The sequence below is a fragment of the Callorhinchus milii genome, unplaced genomic scaffold (genome assembly GCF_018977255.1).
Source record: "Callorhinchus milii isolate IMCB2004 unplaced genomic scaffold, IMCB_Cmil_1.0 Scaffold3, whole genome shotgun sequence".
Taxonomy (NCBI): Eukaryota; Metazoa; Chordata; class Chondrichthyes; order Chimaeriformes; family Callorhinchidae; genus Callorhinchus; species Callorhinchus milii.
This window is the reverse complement of record NW_024704744.1, coordinates 18,504,791-18,530,509: the sequence shown is the minus strand read 5'-3', so window position 1 is coordinate 18,530,509 and position 25,719 is coordinate 18,504,791. Positions and strand designations below refer to the sequence as shown.

At 43.5% G+C, this 25,719-nt stretch overlaps 2 protein-coding genes across 2 annotated transcripts; both read left to right on the top strand.

Moving 5' to 3' along the window:
* On the top strand, positions 1–11,994 carry LOC103180925 (peptidyl-prolyl cis-trans isomerase FKBP1B-like). The gene is given in 5 exon segments (NM_001292548.1): positions 1–158; positions 3,785–3,832; positions 9,554–9,666; positions 10,734–10,877; positions 11,581–11,994. Coding segments are annotated over 4 exon segments (327 nt in total). The 5' UTR covers positions 1–121; the 3' UTR covers positions 10,863–10,877; positions 11,581–11,994.
* A 2,273-nt stretch (positions 11,995–14,267) lies between these two features.
* Positions 14,268–25,719, top strand: LOC103180957 (tudor domain-containing protein 6). Its single transcript, XM_042332784.1, is given in 6 exon segments — positions 14,268–14,730; positions 14,833–15,046; positions 15,129–15,188; positions 15,190–20,990; positions 21,937–22,035; positions 24,505–25,719. Coding segments are annotated over 6 exon segments (7,086 nt in total). The 3' UTR covers positions 24,954–25,719.

Below are 25,719 nucleotides of genomic sequence, written 5' to 3'. Positions count from 1 at the left end.
GTGTGTGAGTGAGGAAGGAGAGACCGGAACCTGTTTCAGCTTGTGGTATTGATTAAACTGCAACACTTTCCTGAGCAGGAGAGATCATTTTAAGATTTACTTTTAAATTGCCCAACTCACAATGGGTGTTGAAATTGAGACAATAACTCCAGGAGATGGTAAGTAACAAATAAAGTAGCAATTCAGCATTGTGGGTTTTTAAAATGACCTCTTGCTGCCACTGTTTTTTTTATTGTATAATTTACCTTGTGACTAGTTCAGTCATTTATACAATGACTAAAAATGTTCATCTGTTCTGAATTCTACGATCACATGTTCTGAAAAAACAAAATGTTGTCAGAAATTTTATTTAAGATACATTTTATTTCTGACTGTGGGTATTCTAAGCTTTCAAGATTTAAAGCCTAAAGCTAAAATTTCCTTTTGAAATTAGGCCATAAAGTTCCAAGTCCCGCAAAGACAATTTTTTAAAAAAAAAAGGATCAATTTGTTTTTCTAATGCTGTTCCCTCTGTTCCTGGTGTGGCCTCCTCTAACTGGGGTTCAGTACTACTGACTATCTGCTCTCTGGTACCACACCCAAGTGTGAATTGTTTATGTGTGAGCCTTGACAGCAAGTATAAACAGACCAATATCACTGCAGAGGGTGTGACAGCTGAGCCTCACCTTTCCTGGCTCAGTTGCCAAACAAGCACAGAACCTTAGAGGGTTCTACAGAGAAACTAGTAACTGGTACGCTGGCCAGTTTTCTCCTTTCTAACAACAACACCTTGCATTTATACAGTGCCGTCCACCCAAGATAGCATCTTAGATTGTCCTTGAAAGACTCAGGACAATTTAATTTTCTTGCTGTATGAGTGGAATTTTTCCCCGATACTTGTACTGTTGTATTCAATATTCAAATGCATAAACAATGTTTGTAGGGTATTGCTGTGTGCAACTGCTTGCTGTGTTTTGGCAGAAAATACAGTCAATTTTCTTGATCAGTACGTTTCCAGCCCATCAAGGAAGGAAGCAGTTCTGGGGAATGAAGTAGGACAAGTGGAGCAGGTTTCAGTGGGAGAGCATCTGGGTAATAGTGATCATAACATCATTAGATTCAAAGTGCATATGGAAAGAGACAAGGATCCATCTAAGGTAAAGATACTTAACTGGAAGAGGGCAAATTTCAGTGAGCTAAAAAGGGACCTAGCCAGGGTGGACTGGAAAGAAAGATTGGCAGGTAAAACAACTAAAGAGCAGTGGGAAGTCTTCAAGGATGAGATAGCTCGGGGACAAAATAAATACATTCCCACAAAGGGAAAAGTAGGGCTTCCAAACCTCCGTGGATGACGAAGGTAATTGTATCTAAAATGAAGCAGAAAAAGGAGGCGTTTGACAAATGTCAAACCCAAGAGACAGAAGACAACCAAATCGAATATAGGAAGTGCAGAAGAGGTTTGAAAAAGGAAATAAGAGGGACAAAAAGATTATACGAAAAAAGGTTAGCGGGTAAAATTAAAGGGAATTCTAAAATATTTTACGAACATATCAAGGAAAAAAGGCTAGTCAAAGGTAGGGTGGGGCCAATTAAGGACCAAGGGGGAAATCTTATTGTGGAGGCAGAGGGCATGGCATGGCTGATGTGCTGAATGAGTACTTTGCAGCTGTCTTCACAAAAGAAGTAGTTGCACTAAATGCCACAGTATCGGAGGAGGGGATAGAGGAAATGGATAGGATAAGTATAAACAAAGAGGAAGTACTGAAATGGTTGACTGCGCTGAAGGTAGATAAGTTGCCTGGTCTGGACGGGATGCAACCAAGGGTACTATGGAAGGCACGGGTACAAATAGCGCTGGCTTTGGCTACAATTTTTAAATCTTCGTTGGACACAGGAGTGGTGCCAGAGGACTGGAGAGTGGCTAATGTGACTCCTCTGTACAAAAAGGGACAGAACGACAAACCTGGGAACTACAGGCCAGTCAGCCTAACATCAGTAGTGGGGAAACTCCTGGAGACTATAATCCGGGACAGAATAAATCTTCACTTAGAAGAATATGGGTTAATTAGGGACAGCCAGCATGGGTTTATTAAAGGCAAATCTTGTCTAACAAATCTAATAGAATTTTTCGATGAGGTAACGGAGAGGGTGGATAAAGGTAATGCAGTCGATGTAGTTTATATGAACTTTCAAAAGGCATTTGACAAAGTGCCACATGATAGACTTGTAAGAAAGATAGAAACTCATGGTATAAAAGGGACAGTGGCAGCATGGATCCAGAACTGGTTGGAAGACAGAAAGCAGAGTTGTGGTGAATGGCTGCTTTTCTGACTGGAGGGAAGTGTACAGTGGCGTCCCCCAGGGATCGGTATTAGGACCACTGCTCTTCTTAATATACATAAATGATCTGGACTTGGGCATAGCAAGCAGCATTTCCAAGTTTGCGGACGAAACAAAGTTAGGTAGGGTGGTAAACAGTGAGAAGGATAGGAGTCAACTGCAGGAAGACATAGACAGAATGGTAAAATGGGCAGACACATGGCAGATGAGTTTCAATGTAGTGAAATGCGAAGTAATGCATTTTGGTAGAAAGAATGAGGGGAGGCAATACAGGCTGGTAATACAATTTTAAGGGGGGTAAAAGAACAGAGAGACCTGGGGTGCAGGTAAATTAATCCTTGAAGGTGGCAGGACAGGCAGATAAGGCTGTAAAAAGGGCAAATGGGATTCTAGGCTTTATAAATAGGGGCATAAGAGTACAAGAGTCAGGAGGTTATGATTAACCTATATAAAACACTGGTTAGACCTCAGTTAGAGTACTGCGCCCAGTTCTGGGCACCACACTATAGGAAGGATGTTAAGGCATTGGAAAGGCTGCAGAGGAGATTTACGAGAATGGTACCAGGAATGAGGGACCTTGATTATGAGGAAAGGCTAGAGAGGCCGGGATTATTCTCATTGGAGCAGAGAAGGTTACAAGGAGACCTAATAGAGGTCTTCAAAATCATGAGGGGATTTGGTAGGTTATAAAGGGAAATACTGTTTCCACTGGTGGGTGTGTCGGTGACTCGAGGTCACAGATTCAAAATAGTCTCTAAAAGAAGCAGAGGGGAGATGAGAAGAACTTTTTTCACGCAGCAAGTTGTTCGAATCTGGAACGCATTGCCTGAAAGGGTGGTCGAGGTCAATTCGATAACTACTTTTAAAAATGCGGTGGATGGGTATTTGAGGAGGACGGGTTTGCAGGGTTATGGGGAAAGGGCTGGGAAGTAGGATTGACATTAATTGCTCTATTCAAAGAGCCAGCACAGACTCGATGGGCTGAATGACCTCTTTTTGTGCTGTACAATTCTATGATTCTATGAATTCACTTTACAATATATTTTGTGAAACGCTTTGAGAGTCTCAATAATGTGATGAGGCACTATATCAAATGCAAGTATGTTTATATAAAAAAAATTGAAATGTCTCAAAATGATTCAAATCTATTTATTGTTGAGTTTCTGTAGAAAATACAGTAGCTATTTGGGTTAGAAAGTTGCCAGTCATTGAGATAAATAAACAATAAATCTGGAGAAATGTTGGCCAATGCAAACCATTTGAGAAAACACTTTTGAATAGTCAATGAGGTATTTAATGTTTTTATGAAACAAGTTGACCTCAATTGAACATTGCATCCAAATAGCATGTCAGACAATCCAATACTCCTGCAGTACAGCATTGGAGTGCCAACTTAACCTACACCAGCCTTTAGAGGATGGTTGTATCTTATTTTTCATAATTCTGTATACTGTATTTTGTTTAGGTGAAACATTTCCAAAGCCAGGAGATACGTGTGTTGTTCACTACACAGGTAAGATGCCCTGCTAATTTCAACTCATTTATTAAGTCCTACTAACTTTCATTGGTCATTTCAGCTATAAGATGGTGTTTGTTCATGGCTGCCTGCCTGGTGCACTGTCACTGAGTTCCTGATTTCAGCTATAAGAGTCTGAGCAAATTCAGAGAGGCTGGGCTGATGATTCACTAAAAGCAGGAAATTGTACCAACATAAACAATTGTTCTGTTTATTTGGGGATCTATCAATTTCACTTCCAGCAACAAGTGGTCAGGAATAGAAACCTGACTTATATTTACCACTGCTAATTTACAACTCTGGGCTAAAAGTGAGTTCTCTGCATGTACGTCTATCTTATGACAGTCAAATATTCAGTCAATCCACTGAAAGTTAATTGAATGGATATCACAGCCATGAAGAGGGTACAATGAAGATTAACCAGAATCATTCTTGAGATGAGAGATTATGGTTCCATAGAGAGAGAGACTTGAAAAGCTAGGACAGTATTCACTGGCGCAGAGATGATTAAGGGTCAATCTAATCAATATTGTTTTGGTCAGCTGGATACTTGACACATGTGGAAACCCAGCATCATGCTTAAGAGTAACCAAACCGATCCAGGAATGCCAGCTATACATGGAAATTCTCGTGTTTAGAATGTAGAATATGCACCTCTCCCTGGAAGGATATACCCTGCTTACCTACCTTCGGAGAGTAATAGGCACAGGATGGCAAGAGCCAAGGCTCAGAGTGTATATGTGTGTGTTGCAGTACTGCTAGAGTTTAGTTTGTCATTGAAAGCACTGGCTGGCAAGCTTCCTGCTGCTTATCACTCTAGGACCACCTTACCCATTGGGGCTTTGACTCACAGGGTTAATAAGAAGAATCCCAGCTCCCAGTGACTGGTCTGCCTTACAAATCCTCCAACAAACCAGGCTGGTTGGTCTGTGATCAGCAATGCCTTCAAGTACTGCAGGAACCAGACTACTGAGATGCCAGAGAATTGACTTGATCGCAACATACTATTGCCAAGCCTGTTACTATGGAGGATGTTCATCTCCAATGAGACACCCCCCACCTCTCCATGCCCCAGGATGATACCAATCTAAAAGGTTTTCATATTTACCAATGGTTTTGTTAGATAATCTCCATTGATTGATGTTTTACAATGAAGATTAGCACCAGAAAAAAATAAAGTTAGAAGAATTAGTGGAGTCCTGTAGCTCAGTGGTTAGAGCACTCGCTTTGCAAGCGAGAGACCTGAGTTCATTTCCAGGCAGAGGGCAAAACCTTGGGCAAATTTCCTTACTCCACACACCTAATAATAATCCCTCCAAAACCAAAAACAATAATAAATTGGTCATTTTCAATCTACGACTGTTTGTGGGACATTGCTGTGCGCAATTGGCTGCCGCGTTCGCCCACAAATATACAGTCAATTCACTTTACAGTGTGTTCTGTGAAGCGCTTTGGGACGTCCTCCCGATGTGAAAAGCGCTATATCAAATGCAAGGATTATTATTATTATTATAGTTGTTGCATATACAAAGACTATCGAATATGGAATATTACCATAAATGGTTGTTGAGGCTGAGTCAATAAACATTTAACATGGAATTGATAAACATTTGAGGAAAATTAATCTTTGAGAGCGGAGGAATTTTCTAGGGTGGGGAAGAGTGAGGAATTTAGCATCAGCACAGAACATATTATACAATATAAATTACATTTGTAGAGTGCCTTTCAAGTCGGGAGCATGTCCCAAGACCCTGGACAGTCAAGCATTTGTACCCAAGTTGGGGTTTGGGATCAGGGAGGGTGGAGGGTAGGAGGGTGGTCGAAGGCCCGGTCGAAGAGGAGAGTTTTGAGACACGCCTTGAAGGAGGCCAGGGAAGGAGCGAGGTGAAGGGAATGTGGGATGGAGTTCCAAGGGATGGGGGCAGAGGCTGAAGGCCCGACCGCTGATGGTGGAGTGGGCTGGGTGAGGGACATGGAGCAAGCCAGACCCTGCTGAGTGGAGAGAGCAGACAAGTTGATATCGGGTCAGCAGGTCGCAGAGGTAGGGAGGGGCAGGGCCATGAGGCCGAGGGTTTTGAACTCTATCCTCTGGGGAATGGGGAGCCAGTGGAGATAGGTTGGGACCCTGGTGTGGGAGAGGATACAAGCCAAATGACTTATTTTTGAACTGTAAACTTTCTGACTTAACAGTCTGTGATTCTAAGGGTGCTCCCTTGACCCCATCCCCACTCCACTCCTTATTTCCCAGCTCCACCTCCTTGCCCCACATATCACAGACATCGTCAACCTGTCCCTCTCCTCTGGCTCTATTCCCATTCCCTTAAAAACTGCCACCATCACTCCCACCTTAAAAAACCCTCCCTTGATGCGTCGCAGCTATCAAGCTACCGGCCCATCTCCAACCTCCCCTTCCTGTCCAAGGTCCTGGAACGAGTTGTCGCCTCCCAGCTGCGCTCTTTCCTCTCCAACCATTCACTATTTGAACCCCTTCAGTCGGGTTTCCGTGCTGCCCATAGCACAGAAACTGCTCTGGTCAAGGTCACCAATGACATCCTGACCATCTGTGACCAGGGCTCCCTCTGCCTCCTCGACCTATCAGCAGCATTCGATAAGGTCGACCATGCTATCCTTCTCCACCGCTTGTCCTCCCTCCTAAACCTTCAAGGCTCTGTCCTTGAGTGGTATAGGTCATACCTCTCCCACCGTCTTCACTATGTCTCCACAAATGTTTTTTCCTCCGGCCCCCGCACTGTCTTGTGCGGTGTCCCTCAAGGCTCTGTCCTCGGTCCCCTCCTCTTCACCCTCTATATGCTCCCCCCTTGGTGACATCATCTGCAGACATGGGGTTAACTTCCACATGTATGCGGATGACACCCAACTCTACCTTTCCTCCTCTACCCTCAACTCCATGACCACCGATGTCCTGACAGCCTGCCTGTCCGACATCGAGTCCTGGACGAGAGATAACTTTCTCCAGCTCAACGTGCGCAAAACTGAGGCCCTCCTGATTGGCTCACGTCAGCGCCTCCGCACCTCAGGCGCTGACAGCATCAGCATCCAAGGCTGCACTCTCCACCTCTCAAAGCCAGTCAGGAACCTCGGGGTTCTGTTCGACCCTGAGCCGTCCTTTCTCCCTCATATCCGCGCCACAACTGGCACCGCCTTCCATCACCTCCGGAACATCGCCAGACTACGGCACTACCTCACCCCTCACGCTGCTGAAACTCTGGTCCACGCCTTTATCACTTCAAGGCTGGACTATGGGAACTCTCTCCGCGCCGACCTTCCCGGCATCTCCCTCCACAAGCTGCATGTCATTCAGAACTCTGCAGCTCGTGTACTGTCCCGCACCAGGCTTCGCGACCACATCACTCCCACCCTCGCTCCCCTCCACTGGCTCCCCATCCCCCAGAGGATTGATTTCAAGATCCTCATCCTCACCTACAAGGCCATTCACGGCCTTGCTCCCTCCAACCTCTCCAACCTACTATCCCCCTACCTACCTGCCCATACCCTCCGTTCCTCTGGCTCCGGTCTGCTCCACATCCCCCGCCCCAACCACCCTACCATCGGTGGCCGGGCCTTCAGCCTCTCAGCCCCGAGGCTCTGGAACTCCATCCCCCAGTTCCTTCGCCTTGCCTCCTCCCTCTCCTCCTTCAAGGCCGGTCTCAAGACCTTTCTCTTTGACGTTGCCTTGAGCTCCCCTCTCAACTCTCTACCCCCTCCGCACTCCCTCCCTTCCCTCCCCTCACCCTGACCATTTCCCCCCTCCTCGCTCCCTCCCTTCCCTCCCCTCACCCTGACCATTTCCCCCTTGCTCGGGTCTGACCCAACTGTGCAGCGCCTTGGGACGTCCTCCCGACGTGAAAGGCGCTCTATAAATGGAATCTTGTTGTTGTTGTTACCCCCCTGCCCTCCACCCTCCCCGATCCTGAGCCCCAACTCGGGAGTGAAACACTGATTGTCCAGTGCCTTGGGATGTCCTCTCGATGCGAAAGGCACTATTCAAATGTAATTTTGTTGTTGTTGAGCTTGCAATGGAGAAAGCTGAAAGATCCAGAAGTGTTAATTGACTATTCATCACTCACCACATCAAAACAGTGTGAAGCAACAATAAACAAGGTAAACAGGATGCTGGGCTATATTTCCAATTCAGTTGAGTTCAGATCCCTAGAAGGCATACTCCAAGGTTATTTTGTAAGTGAACTTGAAAACCTATTTGGAGGATTGTTGGCCTGGACACCAGGAGTAATAATAAGTGAATTTGAAAAGAGAAACTGTTCTCTTTTCAAATAGTGTGCAGGAACTTTTAACATTCACCTGAACAGGCAGACAGGATTTCAATTTAACACCTCCTTTGAAGGATGGGACCGCTGATAATGCCACACTTCCTCACTACTGCATTTCACCACTTTTGAGTATAGAATTATGAAATCTGAAAGGTTTAAAGAAGCTCAGGATTCCTGGGAAGTGAAAAATTATTACTTGGGCAGAAAAACAAACCGATCCGAATAAATCTGCAATATCAACTAGTTTGTGTGGATGAGCAAACTGTTAAAAAGATTTTTAAATATTTTAAAATCTAAAACATATATTTAAAAAAAAACTTGTTCGCTTCAGTAGTTGTGTGGCATTTTGATATTCAAGATACAATCGAGTGAGAAAAAATAGCAGTTGTGGACAGTTTTGCAAGAACCTTAAAGATGTTTAAGATCCTCACTCTCATGTTTAAATCCATTCACTCCCTGGCACTTCCCTACCTCTCCGACCTCCTCACTCCCTAGTCCACCACCCTGCACCTCTGCTCAACTGGCACAGGCATCCTGTTCGTCCCTTGCACCTTCCGTCCCACCACCGGAGGTCGTGCTTTCAGTCACTACTCCCCAAAACTCAGAAACGCTCTTCCTCAATCCTTCCGTCTTGCTCTTTCTCTCCCCTCTTTCAAGTTCCGCCTGAAAACTTTCCTTTTTGACCCTGCTTACGGCCCCTCGCCCCTCCCCGTGGCCTGGAGGTGAGCTCTGCCACTGTGAAGTGCTCTGAGATGCGACCCTGTGTGTTTGCAGGGCTATGGGGAGAGATTGGGGGAATGGGATTGATTTGGGTAGCTCTTTTCAAAGAGCTGGTACAGACACGATGGGCTGAATGGCCTCCTGTGCTGCATAATTTTATGATTCTATGAAATAAAACGCTGGGGTTTGTGTGAAAAAAGGAGAAAATCAGGGGTTGGGGGGGGAAAATTCTCTCATTCCACTTTGTTCTACTGGACTCTCTGCTTCTCTCTCTCTCTGCTTCTCTTTTTCTGTGTCTGCCTCTGATTCCCTTTCTCTGGCCCCCTGGAACATCTGTTTCTCTGAATCTAATTCTCTATCTCTATATTACATAAAATATTTACAGTATATTCTCCAAAGCGCTTTTAGATGTCTCAATAATGTGATAAGTTTCTATATAAAGTACAAGAATTTCTATTACACCGTACAAAAGTTAGAATTAAAGACTTGCCAGTAAAAGAAATCCAATTGTGCTTCAGATTCCTGCAGGAGCACCAACCACCGAAAAAATGTGGGTTTGATTTTTTTTAATATCAAATTTGGGAGAAAGAAGTGTTTTACCAATTTAATTGTCACCCAAAAAAATTATTGGTGGAAAATAACTAATGATCCTTAACTATTTGTCACGTTTCTATGATGTCAATGTGTTAGGTTTCTATCTTGTTTGCAGGAACACTACAGAATGGAACTAAGTTTGATAGCTCCAGAGACAAGGGCAGACCTTTTGAGTTCAAGATTGGCAAACAAGATGTCATTAAAGGCTGGGATATAGGCATAGCACAGGTAATTACTTCACCGATTGTTTCTACAATTGAACTTTTATCTTTTTAACCGATTTTAACTTGTTTTAAAACATTATTTTGTGACTAATGTTTTATTTTCAGGGTAAGAACCATTTTTTCAATTTGCAAAAATGGAAACTAAAAATAATATTTCGGTATAAAGTACTTTGGTAAATGCTGTTGAACTCAAAACTTGCTACAAGTATTTCAATCAGATTCAAACTTTTTCCAATACCCCCCTACCCTGTGGCCAATTAATACAAAAAAATTGGAAGAATTTTTTTTAATAGATTCTCCTCTTCTTCATATGATCGGTGGCCAGGACACCTGGAGAAATTCCCTTCTCATTTTGAATCGTGCTAGGAGATCTATAATGTCCACATGACCAGGCAGACGTGACCTTAGTTTATAATAATAATCCTTGCATTTGATATAGTGCCTTCTCAAGTCTTTGAGACATCTCAAAGTGCTTCACAGAATATACTGTAAAGAGAATTGACTGTATATTTTGTGAGTGAAACATCTCATTTGAAGGACGGCACCTGCAACAGTGTAGCACCACCCCAGCAATGCGTTGGATTATCAGCATAGATCATATGATTTCCCAGTCCTGACATGAGGCTTAAACTGACTCTGAGGCAGAATTGCTACAAACTGAGCTAGACTTTCACACAGTACAATAAACTGATATTATCAAGAGATGATAAAAAATTATTTTCTATCAGATAAAAGATAAAATAATTGTATTTTCATTTACAATTGTTATTTGCAACTGCTAGATTTTAATACATTTTTTTTTGCTTTTACCTGTGTTTTAAAGAAAGTGTTGAGTTCAGTGCCCCTATGTGAGTTAGGGACCTGATAGATGTACAATTTTCTGTAAGACATTTATCATTGCATCCTGTTTTTGTAGGGTTTAATTCCATACAAAATAGTTTTTGTTGTTCTCCATTTAGTTACATATATAGTTGTATGTATGCATATTTGTTTGTTTGCTTGTTATATTAAAAAAAGCTTTCGAAAAAAGTATATCAAAAATCCTACATGAATATGTTTTTGTAATCACAGATGAGTGTGGGGCAAAGAGCCAAGCTGACCTGTACTTCTGATGTGGCATATGGTATAAAAGGCTATCCTAATATCATTCCACCCAATGCCACCCTGATCTTTGATGTGGAGTTATTACAGTTAAAGTAATGAAGGCACTACAAGGTACAAAAGCTTGCTGCTTTCTGTAGGGGGAAAATCATAATTTAATTGATTTTCAAAATAGATGTTTTATACCTTTATATATTTATACAATTATAATTTATGTATACACAGTGCCCTGGCCAACAATCCCCAAAATAAAATTGGTTATTCACTTCATGGCTGTTTGTGGGATATTGCTTTGCCCAAATTGGCTACAACCAATACGGTCACACCACTTTACACTATCCCCTATGAGGCACTTTGAGAGGTCTCGGCTATGTGATAAATGCTGTATCAAAGGCAAGGATCATTACTCCTGTAGTGGTTAGTGTGCTTGCCTCACAAGTGGACCCGTGTTTGATTCCCGGGCGCGACAAAACCTTAGGCAAGTTTCTTTACACCACACACCTCTGTTTACCTAGCAGTAAGTAGGAACCTGGTTGTTAGTCAATTGGCTGATCACTCTATGGAGATAATAATTGCTTAAAAAAAGATTGGGTCATTCAATCCACAATTGTTTGTGTGACTCTGGTGTTCTCGAGATTGGCAGCATAATGACTGAAGGCATAGCTGGTAATTGTGGTGGGGGATGTGCATTAGACCTGTGGTTGTTTTCCTCTCTATTAGCTGTGTTGTGTTAGGGCGTGAAAGGATTTATATGAAGTCCATGCACAAGAATTATCGATTTATAATTTTGCTGAATTTTTTTTCTCTCTCTTTAAAGAAATGATGCAGAGTTCCTGAGTTTCAACACTATGGATTGATCTCTGTCGGATCAGAGTTATCTGATATTAAGACCTTTGTGATATTAATGATATCTACCAACCAAACTGCTACCTATGCCCAGTTTAGTTTGCTTTTGGTATTTTTTACTTTAGACTGCCTGCACTTTGTAGTTAAATGTTTATGGGTTGCAGTTTTCAATGTATTAATTAGTTAGTTGTTGGCCCATTTAATTACATGTAATTTTTTTAATGGTGTGCTCAATAGAGTTGAAAATCTTAAAGTGCATAAATTCTTTGGCATTAAACAAAAGGCTCTTATGAAAAATTAGAGCTCCTGTATCATCAGTCTAACATTGAACCAAGAACTGAAGTATATTTAGTCAATTATTTCATAATAAAAGTGTACCTGCACCAAGTAAATGCTGTTGAATTTTTTTCTTGTCTTGGAGACAAATTATCAGTGTTCAAATAGAAAATGGGGTTTCTCTCTCCTGGTGTCCTGGCTAACAATCCCCAGAATAAAATTGGTCATTTACTTTGTGGCTGTTTGTGGGACATTGCTGTGTGCAAATTTGCTGCCACAATCACCCACACGTACAGACACTACTTCACAGTAAATCCTATGAAGTGCTCTGGAATGTCCTCCTGATGTGAAATGTGATATTAATAATAATTCTTGCATTTGGTATGTTGTCAAATTTAAGGGAAATCTTCAATGCCTATGTGAGAGAGAAGGGCATAATATGGGAGGGGCTTGTGTGGAGTATAAACACCAGCACAGACTGGTTGAACTGAATGGCCTGTTTTCACTTTGTGTAATATATGCATTATCAATGCCAGGACTTGACTTTCCAAGTTGAATCCTTCTGTGGCTCTCCCACTAACAGAGTGATATGCATTGCATTTGCTAAGAAGTCTGTGCTAAAATACAATTCCAGTTCCTAATTCAAGGAGGTATTAAGGGAATGAGTGGCACCTGGAATGGAGAAGCAAATTACATTTAAAACCTTTAACCACCACTGTTACACCTGTTAATTACCCTCTGTGCTAAGATGTCACCTAATGTCTGTTCTAAAATTGCTCTTCACGATGTTGAAGCTATGAATATGACCAATTCTCTACTCAGCTTTGAAATAGCAGCACGCTATCTTTCAAAACCTATCTGAATCATAAGACCAATGAGAGCTTAGTTTTAATGATTCATGTGAAAAAGGAATCAATCTGTAATAATCTGATTAATCACATTGCATTATCTCAATTTACTTGAACAAAACATTACTTTTAGGCTTGTAGTCCGGGTCAGTGTTGTCCAACCTTTTTGGTCGGCCAACAAAATTACATTTTCTTGCTTGAATATTTCTTTGTTTATGGCAGCGCTGTGGGAATCGCTGCTCGGTAGTGACTGGAACCGAGGCATTGATTTGGAATGGACTCGCGTGGAATGGTAATAATAATAGTAACAATCCTTGCATTTGATATAGTGCTTTTTCACGTCTTCGAGGCGTCTCAAAGCGCTTCACAGAATAGACTGTAAAGTGAATTGACTGTATATTTGTGGGCGAAACGCGGCAGCCAATTGCGCACAGCAGTGTCCCGCAAACAGTGGTGGGTTGAATGTTTAGTGGGGTCACTGCTTGATGGTGCCACGGTCCACTTCCAGCCGCGGGGCATGGATTGGCCATCACTGGTCCAGTCTTATAATCCAGTGGCGTGAGGCGTTGTCCGATGTGCTGCAGTTCAGATGAAACTTTAACCCGAGGTTCGATCTGCCTGTTCGGGTGGATGGTAAAGATCCCACGGCACTGCCACCTTCACCGACGGAACACAGTCACTACGCCTGACAGTAATCCACGTGAAGTGGCGCGAGATCTCCTCCTGGTTTGAAAGGCGCTCCCGTTCAAACGTCGGGAATATTACTTAGGTTTTTCAGTTGTGAAAAGGCGACGACGTCCGCGTTTGAACGCGGCGGCGGCGGCGTCCAACCCCCCCCACCGCGAACAGCAAAATCTGCCCACGACACGGCAACGAATGAAATAAAACCGGGGCACAAAATGGCACTTTGCGGCGAGTATCGAAACAAACCGTCCACATTCGCCTCAAACCCACGTCAGTGACTGTCGGCGGACAAAAATAACATTCCCCTTTAAGTGAAAATCCAGGTACTTTAATGATCCTTTCCTACGCATGCGTCGGCCTCGCCAGGCCCGCACCGTCCACTCCCCCCTCTCCAGCGAGGGGTGTCCCGTGTTTGAAAAGTGGCGCATCTGTCCACGCGGCGGCCGTTCACGTGAAGGGAGCAGCAAAGGCAGCGTTGGCCGAACATTACCTCAAGCGACGAATACTTTCGCGCGTGTTGAGATCGATCGAAGCGCTCCGAAAAGAGGTGTAAATTCGTCAATCGCACCGCAAACCCCCCCCTCCCGTCCACTGCCATTGCGCGCGGAGACAATTGGACTGGCCCGAAACGGCGCACGCGCAGGGGCGGCCGCTATATAAAAGAGAGGGAGGGCGGTTTAACGGTCGCGTGTTCGATCGCGGCTTTCGAAAGGCGGCGGCGGCGTCGTCGGAGCGAGCGCGCGCGCGCTTCAAACGGTAACGGTCACTCCGCGCGCATGGCGTGGGCTCCGTTGACGAACCGACACCGACAATCATAAAAAGGACACGACCGGCATCAGCCGCGGCAGCGATGAGCTCGACGGGCGGCGGCGGCGGGTTGCCTCCCTCGGGCGTCCGCATGCCCTTCCAGGTGACCCGGGTGGACCCTGCCCGCCAGGGCTCGGTACTGGTGCGGCTGTGGGGCCGCTTCCACCGGGAAAGGCAGCTCGAGTACCAGCGGCTCCACGACGAGATTCAGAACTGGGTGAAGGGCGTTGGTGACGGCGGAGCAGGAGGGGCGGCGGCGGCTGCCGGGCGCGACCCCCCGACCCCTCCCTTGGAAACCAACGAGCGCTGCCTGGCCGAGATGAACGGCGAGTGGCACCGGGCGCGGGTGGTGAGCCGCGCCGGCGACGACTACACAGTTTTCACGCTGGACGAAGGGAGGGCGACGGCGGTGCGAGGCCGCGGCCTGGAGCGAGGTAAGAAGGACTTTTTCCAGCTGCCCCCCGAGGCGGTCTGCTGTATCCTGGCCAACCTGGTGCCGCCGGGGGGCGCCGAGAAGGAGAAGCCGAAGCCGAAGCCGCCCGAGGGGGAGGAGGAAGAGGCGGTGCCCGGGGCGGTGGACGGGCAACCGGAGGAGGACGAGGATGAAGAAGGGAGCGGGGCCAAGCCGACCTGTTGGCCCCCGAGCGCCTTGTCCTTCCTCCGCTCGCTGCAGGGACGCGAGCTGGACGGTTACGTGGACGCGGTGCTGCCCAATCGCCTGGTGCTGCTCGACGTGCCCCGGGTGTCCCGGCAGCTGTGCGAGTCGGGCTTGGCCAAGGTGATCGGCCGCACGGCTTTCCGTCTGTTGGTGGAGATGTCCACGTCCAGACCGGCCACCGTGGGCCGGAGGGAGAGTCGGCTCCTGCTGGCGGCGGCGGCGGCGGGTGGTGGCGGCGGGGCTGAGATCGGGGCAGGTGCGGCGGGCACCGGCCGGGGCCACTGGCTTTGCCGCCTCCTCCTCCTCCTCCTCCTCCACCGCCAGCGCCCCCTAGCGACGCCAGTTACAGCCTCAACTACTTCTACCCGCTGCTGCAGGTGGATGAGACCGTGACGGTGACCGTGCGGGTGACCCACGTGCGCTACCCGGACCGCTTCTTCTGCCAGCTCCGCTGCCACTGCCCCGAGCTGGAGCGGCTGCACCTCAGCATGCATCGTTACTACGAGAGCAGCCGGGTCAGCGGCACCGGCACAGCGCCCAGGAAGCTGGGTTCCCCCTGCGCGGCCAAGAGCCTGGACGGCCGGTGGTACCGAGCCGTGGTCCAGCAGACCCTGTCCGATCGCGGGGTCGAGGTCTTCTTGGTGGACTACGGCAACAAGGAGGTGGTATCCTCCTGCAGCATCAGGAAGCTCAGCCCCGGCTACTTCAAGATGCCCGTCGTGACTTACCCGTTCGCTTTGCGCGAAGCTTCCGACTACGGCAGGGGTTGGTCCGCCAAACAGATTGAGCTGCTGCACACGCTGATCATTAACAAAGTTCTCCAGGCCAAGATCGAGTTCTACAACTCGGTGGAAAATGTCTATTATGTAACTTTATACCGAGAAGATGGCTCCACCATCAACGCAGCCTTCAATGCCCAGGTGGAGAGTGTAAATTACGAGCGAGTGATTGGATACTGCGAGGATAACGAGCTTCGGGGAGAGTATCAGAAAATAAACGCTCTTCACTGCAGTGGAGACTACTTCACTGGGGACCGAAGGACTGAAGGCCTCTCCAAAACTAAAGACCGTATCTCCTATCTCAGTATGCTGTTGGGGGCGAGTCTGCTGAAGAATGCAAACCTGAAACTCAATGCCTTCTATGATGCCCTGGTTGAGTTTGTAAAAGATCCTACAGAATTTTGGATTAGGACCATGGACACAGCCAGTGAGTTTGAAAAACTAATGAACAGCATTGCCAAGAAGTATGGACCTTTGGGCCGAAATGAAGGACTGGTAAAGAAACCTGAACCAGGATTGTTATGTTGTGCAAAATTTAAAGCTGATCATTTATATTATAGGGCTGTTATTACTGAGATACTTGATGGCCAGTTCAGGGTATTTTTCATTGATTATGGAAACCTGGAACTAGTGGATTGGCATGATGTTAAGGCACTGCTTCCTGAATATCGAAAGCTTCCTGCTTTGGCTGTGAAGTGTTGTCTTGCTGACCTTGTTCCCAAAGAAGCAACGTGGAGTAAAGAAGCTATTGCCTACTTTGAGAAGGTGGTGTTTGAAAAACACCTTGTTGTCCATGTTTTAGACAAAGAAATGGATAAATACTTGATTGAACTGCTTGATGTGGAAGATGAGGGAGAACCTAGTGTGAACAAGATAATGTTGCAGGAAGGTTATGCTGATCAAAAAGCTTTAAAAGTCTCTCATTTCAGTTCAAAGACCTTGTTTTCATTGGACCACATACATATTTCAAATCCGTCTTCTGAAGAAATTGCTCACACTTATGGCAGAAGCAAAAAAACAAGATTTGAGGAAAGACCAATAACGCCTGAAAAGTTTGCACCATGCATGGAATATCCCTGTTCAACAGAGGACTCTAATGATTGTCTAGCCACAGTACTTTCTAATATGCCATATAAAATTTCCAGTCATGGAGAAATTGAAACTGGAGATACTAGAACACAAAATATTGCTGTGATGGACTCTGCAATCACAGAGTCTCCATATAAACAAGAGTACCTTAAAGTTGGAAGCACAGTAGATGTACAGGTTTCCTACATTGATGAACCTGGTGACTTTTGGTGTCAACTGACTAAAAACGCACATGAACTAAAAATGCTCATGAGTAAAATCCAGGAATATTATAATACACATGCAGATCATTCTCAGCCTTGTCAATCTGCTTGCATTGCAAAGTACTCTGAAGATGGGAAATGGTACAGAGCTCTGATCCTTGGAAAAGTGTCAGCACTAGAAGTTGATGTTTTGTATGTTGATTATGGGAATAGAGAGAGAGTGTCTTTCAGTGACTTGTGTGCAATAAGGCCAGAATTTCTTCTTTTAAAAGGGCAGGCATTTAGATGTAGTCTTTATAATATAATCCAGCCTATGGGTTCTGATCCATTCATGTGGAATGTAGATTCAGTTGCTGCCTTCCAGGAGTTTATTGATAGTGCCCTTAGTTTGTATATGGAGCTCAAATGCACAGTCTATGCACTGACTATTGTGGATGGTAAAGGGCTATGTAATGTTGTGGATTTGAATACTCCTTTTCAGAGTGCTTGCCAATTACTTATTGAGAGAGGATTAGCCAAATTTGTAGGATCACCTAGTGTTCTTGCTCCATCAGTAAACCTTTATACCTATTACTATTCAACTCATGATGTGAAAATTGGCAGTGAAGAAGAAATGTATGTCAGTCATGTGACAAGCCCAACAAAATTCTACTGTTTACTGAGTAGAAATCTAGATATTGTAGATAAACTTGCAGATAAGGTTAATAAGTTGTCTTGTAAATTGCCAGATTACAAGTTTTCCCAGGGTGTAGATCCCATCTGTCTTGCAAAGTATACTGATAATCAATGGTATCGAGCTTTGGCATGGCCCATACAGGACCGCATTCGAGTCTCTTTTGTAGATTATGGAAATAAGCTGGATGTTGACAAAGATGACTTGCTTCCTATTCCTGATAGTGCAAGAGATGTTAAATTTTTACCAATGCAAGCAATTAAGTGTGGTCTGTCAGATATTCCAGCTGAGCTGTCCCTTGACATTAATACCTGGTTTAGAAAAGCTGTGACTGATAAACCTTTAAAAGCTGTGGTAGTAGCAAAAGAGTCTGATGGAAAACTGATTGTTGAGCTTTACGATGGGAATGTGCAAATTAATGCAAAGATTAAAGAGCAGCTATACTTGCAGGGAACCAGTGAAGCAAAAACAATGAATGGAAATTCAGGGAGACAAAAGATTAAAAGTGAAAAGTTATGCTCCACTTTTATGGTGAAGAGTGACCATGAACCATCCCTTCTTAAAAGACGGATTATTGAGGATCAAGATGAGGTGCATGAAGCTGAAAAGGCAGCCGTATCTAGCCACACGCAAGATAGATGGAAAAATAGAACCGAGATTTTTATTGTTGAGAATGTTGAGGCTGAGTTGAAGTGTGCTCCCAACATGGACTTAAAGAATGTGAAAGAATTTTCCGATGTAAAATCTAATGTGGAAACGAGGAACAACAAATCTGTGAAAAGTAATGTTGAAAAAACAAGTTTTAGTAAATTAGGGTTTGATACTTCAAAATTACCTTTGCCTAAAGAGATTGATATTCCTCTGATAACATTAAAGCCTGGATTTAAATGTGAGGCACGCATTTCACATGTTGTTAGTCCATCACATTTCTTTGTTCATCTTTCCCAACATGATGATAAAGTAACTATGATGGAAGAAAAATTGAATGCATCTTGGGCTAATGATACAGAAGTTGAATGCTTTCAATATGAAAGTTTGCAGTTAGGTGATATGGTCTGTGCAGAATCTCCTGAAGATGGTTCTCATTATAGGTCTGTGGTAACTCNAAAAATTGCCAATAATTTAGTTGGTGTGGAATTCATAGACTATGGGAACACAGTTAACGTACAACCATCAAAAATCCATCGTCTTTCTAAAGAGGCTATGGAGGTACAGCGGCTCAGTGTACCATGCTTCATTAGTGGTGTTCAGGACACACTTTCAACAGGTTACAGTATTGAACTTGTTTCTGCCTTCAAAAAGAGAGCGAATGGAATAATGTGTGAATTTATTAAACTACATGGACAGTTATGGGAGGTTCAACTTTGTGATGACCAGGGTACAGTAGCAAACCTATTAGAGGATACCTTGTGTGAACAATACACACTAAATTCGCAGCAGGAAAGTGGATGTTCTATAACTGATATAAGGCCTGGTTCAAAGCTTAATGCATATGTCTTTGCTATAAAATCTCCTAATCAGTTCTGGTGCCAGTTTATGACTACAGCTGATGGTATTTTCATTGAATCCCTTCAGAAAGCTAAAGGTGAGCGCTGTAAAATGAGGTCTGAAGATATTATGGATCTTAAGGTTGGAAATGTATGTATGGTGAAAAGTAAAGGTTTTCTTAATTGGGCAACATGTGAAATTGTTGATATATGCAATGGAGGTATTGAGGTAGTATTTATGAAGGAGGACAGCAAGGAATTGGTAAACCCAGAAGATGTAAAAGAAGTAACTCCTGCGTTTGCACTAACCTATGAATGCAAGTTGCACAGATTGTTTCCTTTTAATGGAAGTAATTGGTCTCAAAAGGCCATTGAATTCTTTAAAACCTTAGTTTTGTATAAAAGAGTACTAATAAAAGTGATTAATATGTCAAAGCCAAATATATTGGAGGTGGATATTTATGTGAACTTGGATAATGCTGTCAGAGACCAATTAACTGCTTCAGAATTAGCTGTTGAGAAGGACGAGAGTAATACAACAACATATGGGCGATATATCAGGAAAATCCCTTTAGTGGGACAAACGATTGAAGGGTATGTTACTGCAGCAGAAAGTCCTAGCTATTTCTGGTGTCAGTATTCAGCTTCTGAAATTCAAATGTTGGCTGAAAAAATGCAAGAACTAGGAAAACGTGAAGACACTGGAACAAAATTGTCATCAATTTCAGTTGGTGACAGCTGTTTTTGCAAGTACTCTGAAGATGAACAGTTTTATAGAGCTGAAGTAAAAAAGACAAATAGCAACATTCTTTCCCTGAACTATGTTGATTATGGGAATGAAGAAGATGTTGAAAGAGAACAAGTTAGAAAACTGCCTGAGGAGTTACTAAAAATTCCTGTTCAGGCCTTTCCTTGCTGCCTTTCTGGGTATGATTTGTCTGAAGGTTCTTGGAAAGATGGTGCAGTGGGTGATTTCCTTCATCTTCTTTCAGACCAGCTATTGAAAATTACAGCACTAAAAAATGAGTGTGGAAAAGGCAACGTACCATTTGTGCTTCATGTCCAAATTGAGAGTAGTAGTGGTATAATTAATGATACAGTGAAAACCCTGTGGAAGCCCCATACTGATAAACATAACAACAGCAATTTATGTGATGAAAAGAAGTTGCCGGCTGATCAATCTCTCTCTTTGCAAAGTCTCCATAATGACAAAAACCTAGAAGCTAAATTGATGGAGGATATAATTCCAAATGCAGCTTGCCCTGAAAGGCTGAATGCAGAAGAGTTAGTACAGTTTCGAATGGATGACCATGGTGAAGAGATGGATGGTAATAGTCCTGCAACATATTTGGTTGAAGAGAAAGTTGAAGCCCAAGAGAATAGTGAATCTGAAGTTGATCTTCAATTTCAAAAACTTGGAGATGAAACAGATAATGAAGTACAAATACTAAAGCTCTCAGAGAGCCATAGCTCTTCTGTGCCTGGTTCATTTCTTATTGCTGACAATCTTGAGATGACTGTGATTGACCAGCTTGAAGGTCCTGCTTCATCTTCATGCCCAAATGATTGGATACCTACTATGCAGGCATATATGGATCAATGCTTGTCAAGCAGTCAGACTAAAGATGCAGACCTTGAAAATGCAAACTTCTCTTTGCAACCAGTGAAACACAAAATGCGTGACAATTTAGAGGATTCTAGTCAAACTATTGATCTATACGAAGAGATTTTTAAATGCCAAAATGACCAACCTTTTATGGAAGATACTGGTGATGATTCTATGACTCGCCTTCTCATCTCCCAAGATGAAGATTCTGAAGATCAAAATTTACCAGAAACTCAGATGGTCGGCAGTGAAACAGAGCACTTTGAGACAGGCGAGTAAATCAGCAATGTTAATAACTTTAAAAGCTTTTGGATAAAGGATGGTTGCATCTGGGTAGAGTGGAGTTTTTTTTAATTAAAGAGTCCTGTAGCATATTTTCCTATTTAACCCTATTTTCTACCAGCTTTGCCACAGAATTGTAACAATACGGTTTAAGTTTCATGCAGGACTTACTGCAGCAGCTTCATCTTGGGTGTTTTAACAATGTTGTTAAAATAACAAGTGTGACTTTTTTGTTCAGCTGTAGTAAAAGGTTGTTTACAAATTGATAGCATTTTTGACTCTAAAAATGTATTTGATAGTGCTTCATAGCAATTTCCTGGATGTCATTACCATAGACAAACATTTTGTGAGGTTTCCCAAAACATACCTTAAATGCTCATATGGGTTCTAATTATAATGAAGACCTGAACAGGTATGATGACTATTACAGATAATTTGACCGCATTAAGGTTGAGAATATGGAATATTTTCTCTGAAATGTAACATCGAGGGTGGGTGTGATGGGGGTCACGGAGCCTGGTGCGGGAAAGGACATGAGCTAAGTTCTTGATGATTTGCAGCCTGCGGAGGGAAGAGTTGGGAAGGCTGACAAGCAAGGAGTTTGCAGCATTGTCAAGCAGGACATTAGCATAGTCCAGCCTGGATGTAATGGATGTGAATAACTGCTTGCCTGCCTGCCTCCCTCCCTCCTTCCTCTTTGGTATTGAAGAAAGCATCCTACCATTGATTTATTATATACTGAGTTTGAACGTATGCTTTGCTGTTCCCAATCACCTTGAAATGTTTTGGTACCTTTAAATGAAAAGTGTGTACCTGAATATTGCAATAATGAAAATGGGTGAGATCTACTTGAAGGATAATCTACATGCAATTTGCATTATTTGGCCCTGAACTATAAATGACAAGTAATACTTCTGATGTTTTTTCCTTTACAGAACAATTAGTTGTAACTGAGAAGGATGATGCTGAGAAAGAAGATTGCATTCCTGTAGAATCCTCATTAATTACTTCAGTTAACACTGGCATGGAAGAAGGTATGAAAACTAATTTTCTGCCACGGCAATATTCTGTGTTCCTTGTAGCTCAACATTACAAACTACATATGTTCTTTATTGGTTGTGTGCTGCATCTCTTGGCTATAAGGTAAGATTTGCACTTGACAAATTAAGGCGCTTTGACTGAAACCCTTTCTTGATAATTAGCACTATGTTAAGCTGATTTTCATTGAATAGTTTTGTCTATTTATAACGTATTAAATTTGTGGAGATGAGCAGGTTGCTGTTGTTGCCTTCTGATCCTCACCATAGGTTTTCAACCATTCTTATATTTCAAGCCTTAAAATAATGAAGGGTATGGTTCTAGAATGGTTAACCTGCTCATAGCTTCTGTAGACATGGAAAGTGGGTGACACTTACTTACAAATTAACTTGTCCTTTTGAAGTTTTTATGACTTGCCTAAGAGCTGCATATCTATTATAAGTGTATGCCTTTGTGTGTTGGATGGATTCTGGCATTGAGTAAATCTTCCTTGGATTCAAGGGTCTTGTGGTGTTGGGTGTTCTTCAAACCGATAATGTAATTCTCTGAGCCTGCTAAGCAACAACAACAACTTGGATTTATATAGCACCCTCCATGTCAGACGGCATCTCAGAGCGCTTCACAGTAAGGAATCCTGGGGCCGAGCCAGCGGGAGGAAGGTGACCAAAGGCACGGTCAAAAAGAAAGGTCTTCAGGAGGGACCTGAAAGTAGGAAGAGAGGGGGTGAGGTGAAGGGAGTGAGGAAAGGAATTCCAGAGCCTCGGGGCATAGTGGCTGAAGGCACGGCTGCCGAGGGTGGAGCGGAGGACTCGGGATGAGGAGGAGGCCAGACCCGGAGGATCGAAGGCAACGGGTACTGTTTTGAGGAGAGAGGAGGTCAGAGAGGTAGGGAGGTGCAGAGGCGTGGAGGGATTTGAATACAAGGGTGAGGATCTTGAAATCGATCCTCTCTGGGATAGACAGCCAGTGCAGTCTGGCAAGGACTGGGGTGATCGGGGAGCAGAGTTTGGTGCTGGTGAGAATGGAGGCGGCAGAGTTTTGGATGATTTGGATTTTATGGATGGTGGTGGATGGGAGACCGGCGAGGAGGGCGTTGGAATAGTCCAGCCGAGAGGTGACAGACATAGACCAGGGCTTCAGCGGCTTTCGGAGAGAGGTATTTGCGGAGATGGGCATGCGATGGAGGTGGAAGAAGGTGGTGCTGGTGAGGGACTGGATGTGGGGGAGGAAGGACTATTGGGGGTTGAACCTGACGCCAAGGTTGCGTACTGGTTCGGAGAGTTTTAGGAGGAGGTCGGGTAGGTGGAGGAGGTGAGAGCCGTGGGATTTGAGACGTAGACGAGAGCCAAAGAGTTTGGCTTCCGTCTTGTCGACGTTGAGTTGAAGAACATTTGCAGGGCTCCTGTGATGCAGTCCTTGGAGAACACTAAAGTTACTGTTGCCTGAATCCTAGGAACATTGTTTCTGATCATTGTCCATACAGTAATTTGTTGCAGTACAGACCTGGTTGTAACTGAATAATTTACAGTCAAGTGCAGACATATCCTGCTCTGTCCCGACCCAGCTATTGTTCAGGAAGCAGTTCACTAAAGATAATCTCTTTCTACCAGTTTGCTGACCAGATTTTTGAGTGCACTTAGCTTAGGTTCCTGAATTGAATGATTCACACTGTCGAAATTTGTCCATTTTAGAATTCTATCAAATTCAAATGGCTACTGGGGCACCCTAAATTATTTTGTGCCCTATTGATTTGTCTCCAGATTACCTTAGTGTTTCTATTGATATCAGTATTGATATTCACTGAGACCCTCATCCATGCATCACATCCAGCCTTAACGCTGCAAAACTCTGCTCGGAGATTACCCAACTCTGCCTTACACACGCTGCAGATTATTCAGGACTCTACAGGTTATGTTCTTTCCTACACCAGACTGTGAGCCTATCGCTATACTTGTCTGCCTCTATTTGCTCCCATCCCCGGTGGATCAAGTTCAAGATCCTTATTCTCACCTTTAAATCCCTCCTCCCTGTCATACCTCTGCGATCTCCTCAAACCCTACCGAGTTGCGCTCCGCCCCCCTTTTGCTCAGCAGGCACCAGCCTACTTCATGCCCCTGCCCACTATCTCTGGAATTCAATCCCAGAGTCCCTCTGAGTTTCTCCCTCATTCACATTGTTCAAAGTCCATCTCAAGACTGATCTCTTGGAGCACACTTTTGGTTATCGTTCCTCTACCCATCTTTAACTCTGGTGCTAAGCAGTTATTGTTGAGTGCTTTGGGGTCTCTTTGCAAAGCGAAAGGTGCTATATAATACAAAATTGTATTGGTAGTAGCTTTGGAATTAATCCTGGCCACTTCCCTCCCAGGGACTAGTGCATATTCAAAGGTTTTCAAATGGAATTGTATCTTGGTGTTGAAATTTTAGATTATTTTTCAATAACCTATACTTGCAATTTTTTAATAGGAACACTGTTGGTACATAACAAGTTTGATTTAGATTCAACTTGTGTGGAAGTTGACGAAGAAAATAATCAGCACACCACTAATTCAAGCTATACAAATGCTACTTTTGATGACTCCATGAAGAAAATTATTAGCCATGAAGTTCAGGGTGACCAAGGAGGCAGCTTGGTGCTGTGTTCAGATGCTGCCAACACTGTTGCTGGTGATGAAACACATTTTCAACAGTTCAGCTCTGATGCCAGCGAAGTGATCTGTGATAAACTATTTCTGTCTACCACTTCAGAAAATGTTGCAGAGAAAAATCAGTTGAAAACCCTGTATACATTTTCAACACCAGACAAAGTGAGTGATTCTGGAAGTGTGTCAGCCAATAAAAATGTACATGTTAATATTGAGGTTGCAGTAGAAGATTCAATTCCAGTGGAACCTGTGAATCCCTTGCAGGATTAAGGTCAGCAAAATTCTAATTTTAAAGGAAGACCTACAGGTAGCTATTCCTGATCCTGAGATCTTGTGTAATAGTATTATGCATACAAAATATTGCCCAGACTAGGAAATAACCGCTTCAATTAGTCCCCATATACTCTTGATATTAACCAGGTGCCAAGGAAAGAGTTGCAACACCTGATTTTAATTTGGGGTATCTGCAGCATTTCAGCCTAAGGGAGTTTTTAAGGCTAAGATTTAGTAACCTGTTTGATGTACCAAAGAATTTAAGATGCATATTGGAAAGCAAGATTGCTTTCTTTTTTTACTGCTGTCATGAAGGTACATTCATCAGGGGAAAAACACTTTTAAAAAGGATTCAAGGCCTACTACATAGAATTGAAAAGTTTCTGTTTGTGCTAAATAGTTTGAAATGACAATATTTCATCTAAGGATGAGCATAGATGCTCATAAGTTTATAAAAATTGATAAACAAACCTCTTAAGAAACAAACTTTGAACGTGAGTGAAACCTGATCACTATGCAAGAATGCAAATACCTTGAATTTTCTGCATGCATGACAGTTAATTTGTGATTCCTGGAAAATCCTTTCTTCACAAAGTATTTAAATGATGGATTGTACTGCAAGTCTTAAACAACTGCTATATACCAGAACCAAGTGGCGGATTGTCCTCAAAAGCATTAGCTTTCTATGTACAATGAAAATGTATTGCCAAACATGATTGTTCATTTATTAAAATGACAAATAAAAGCCTCTTTACGCAGAACA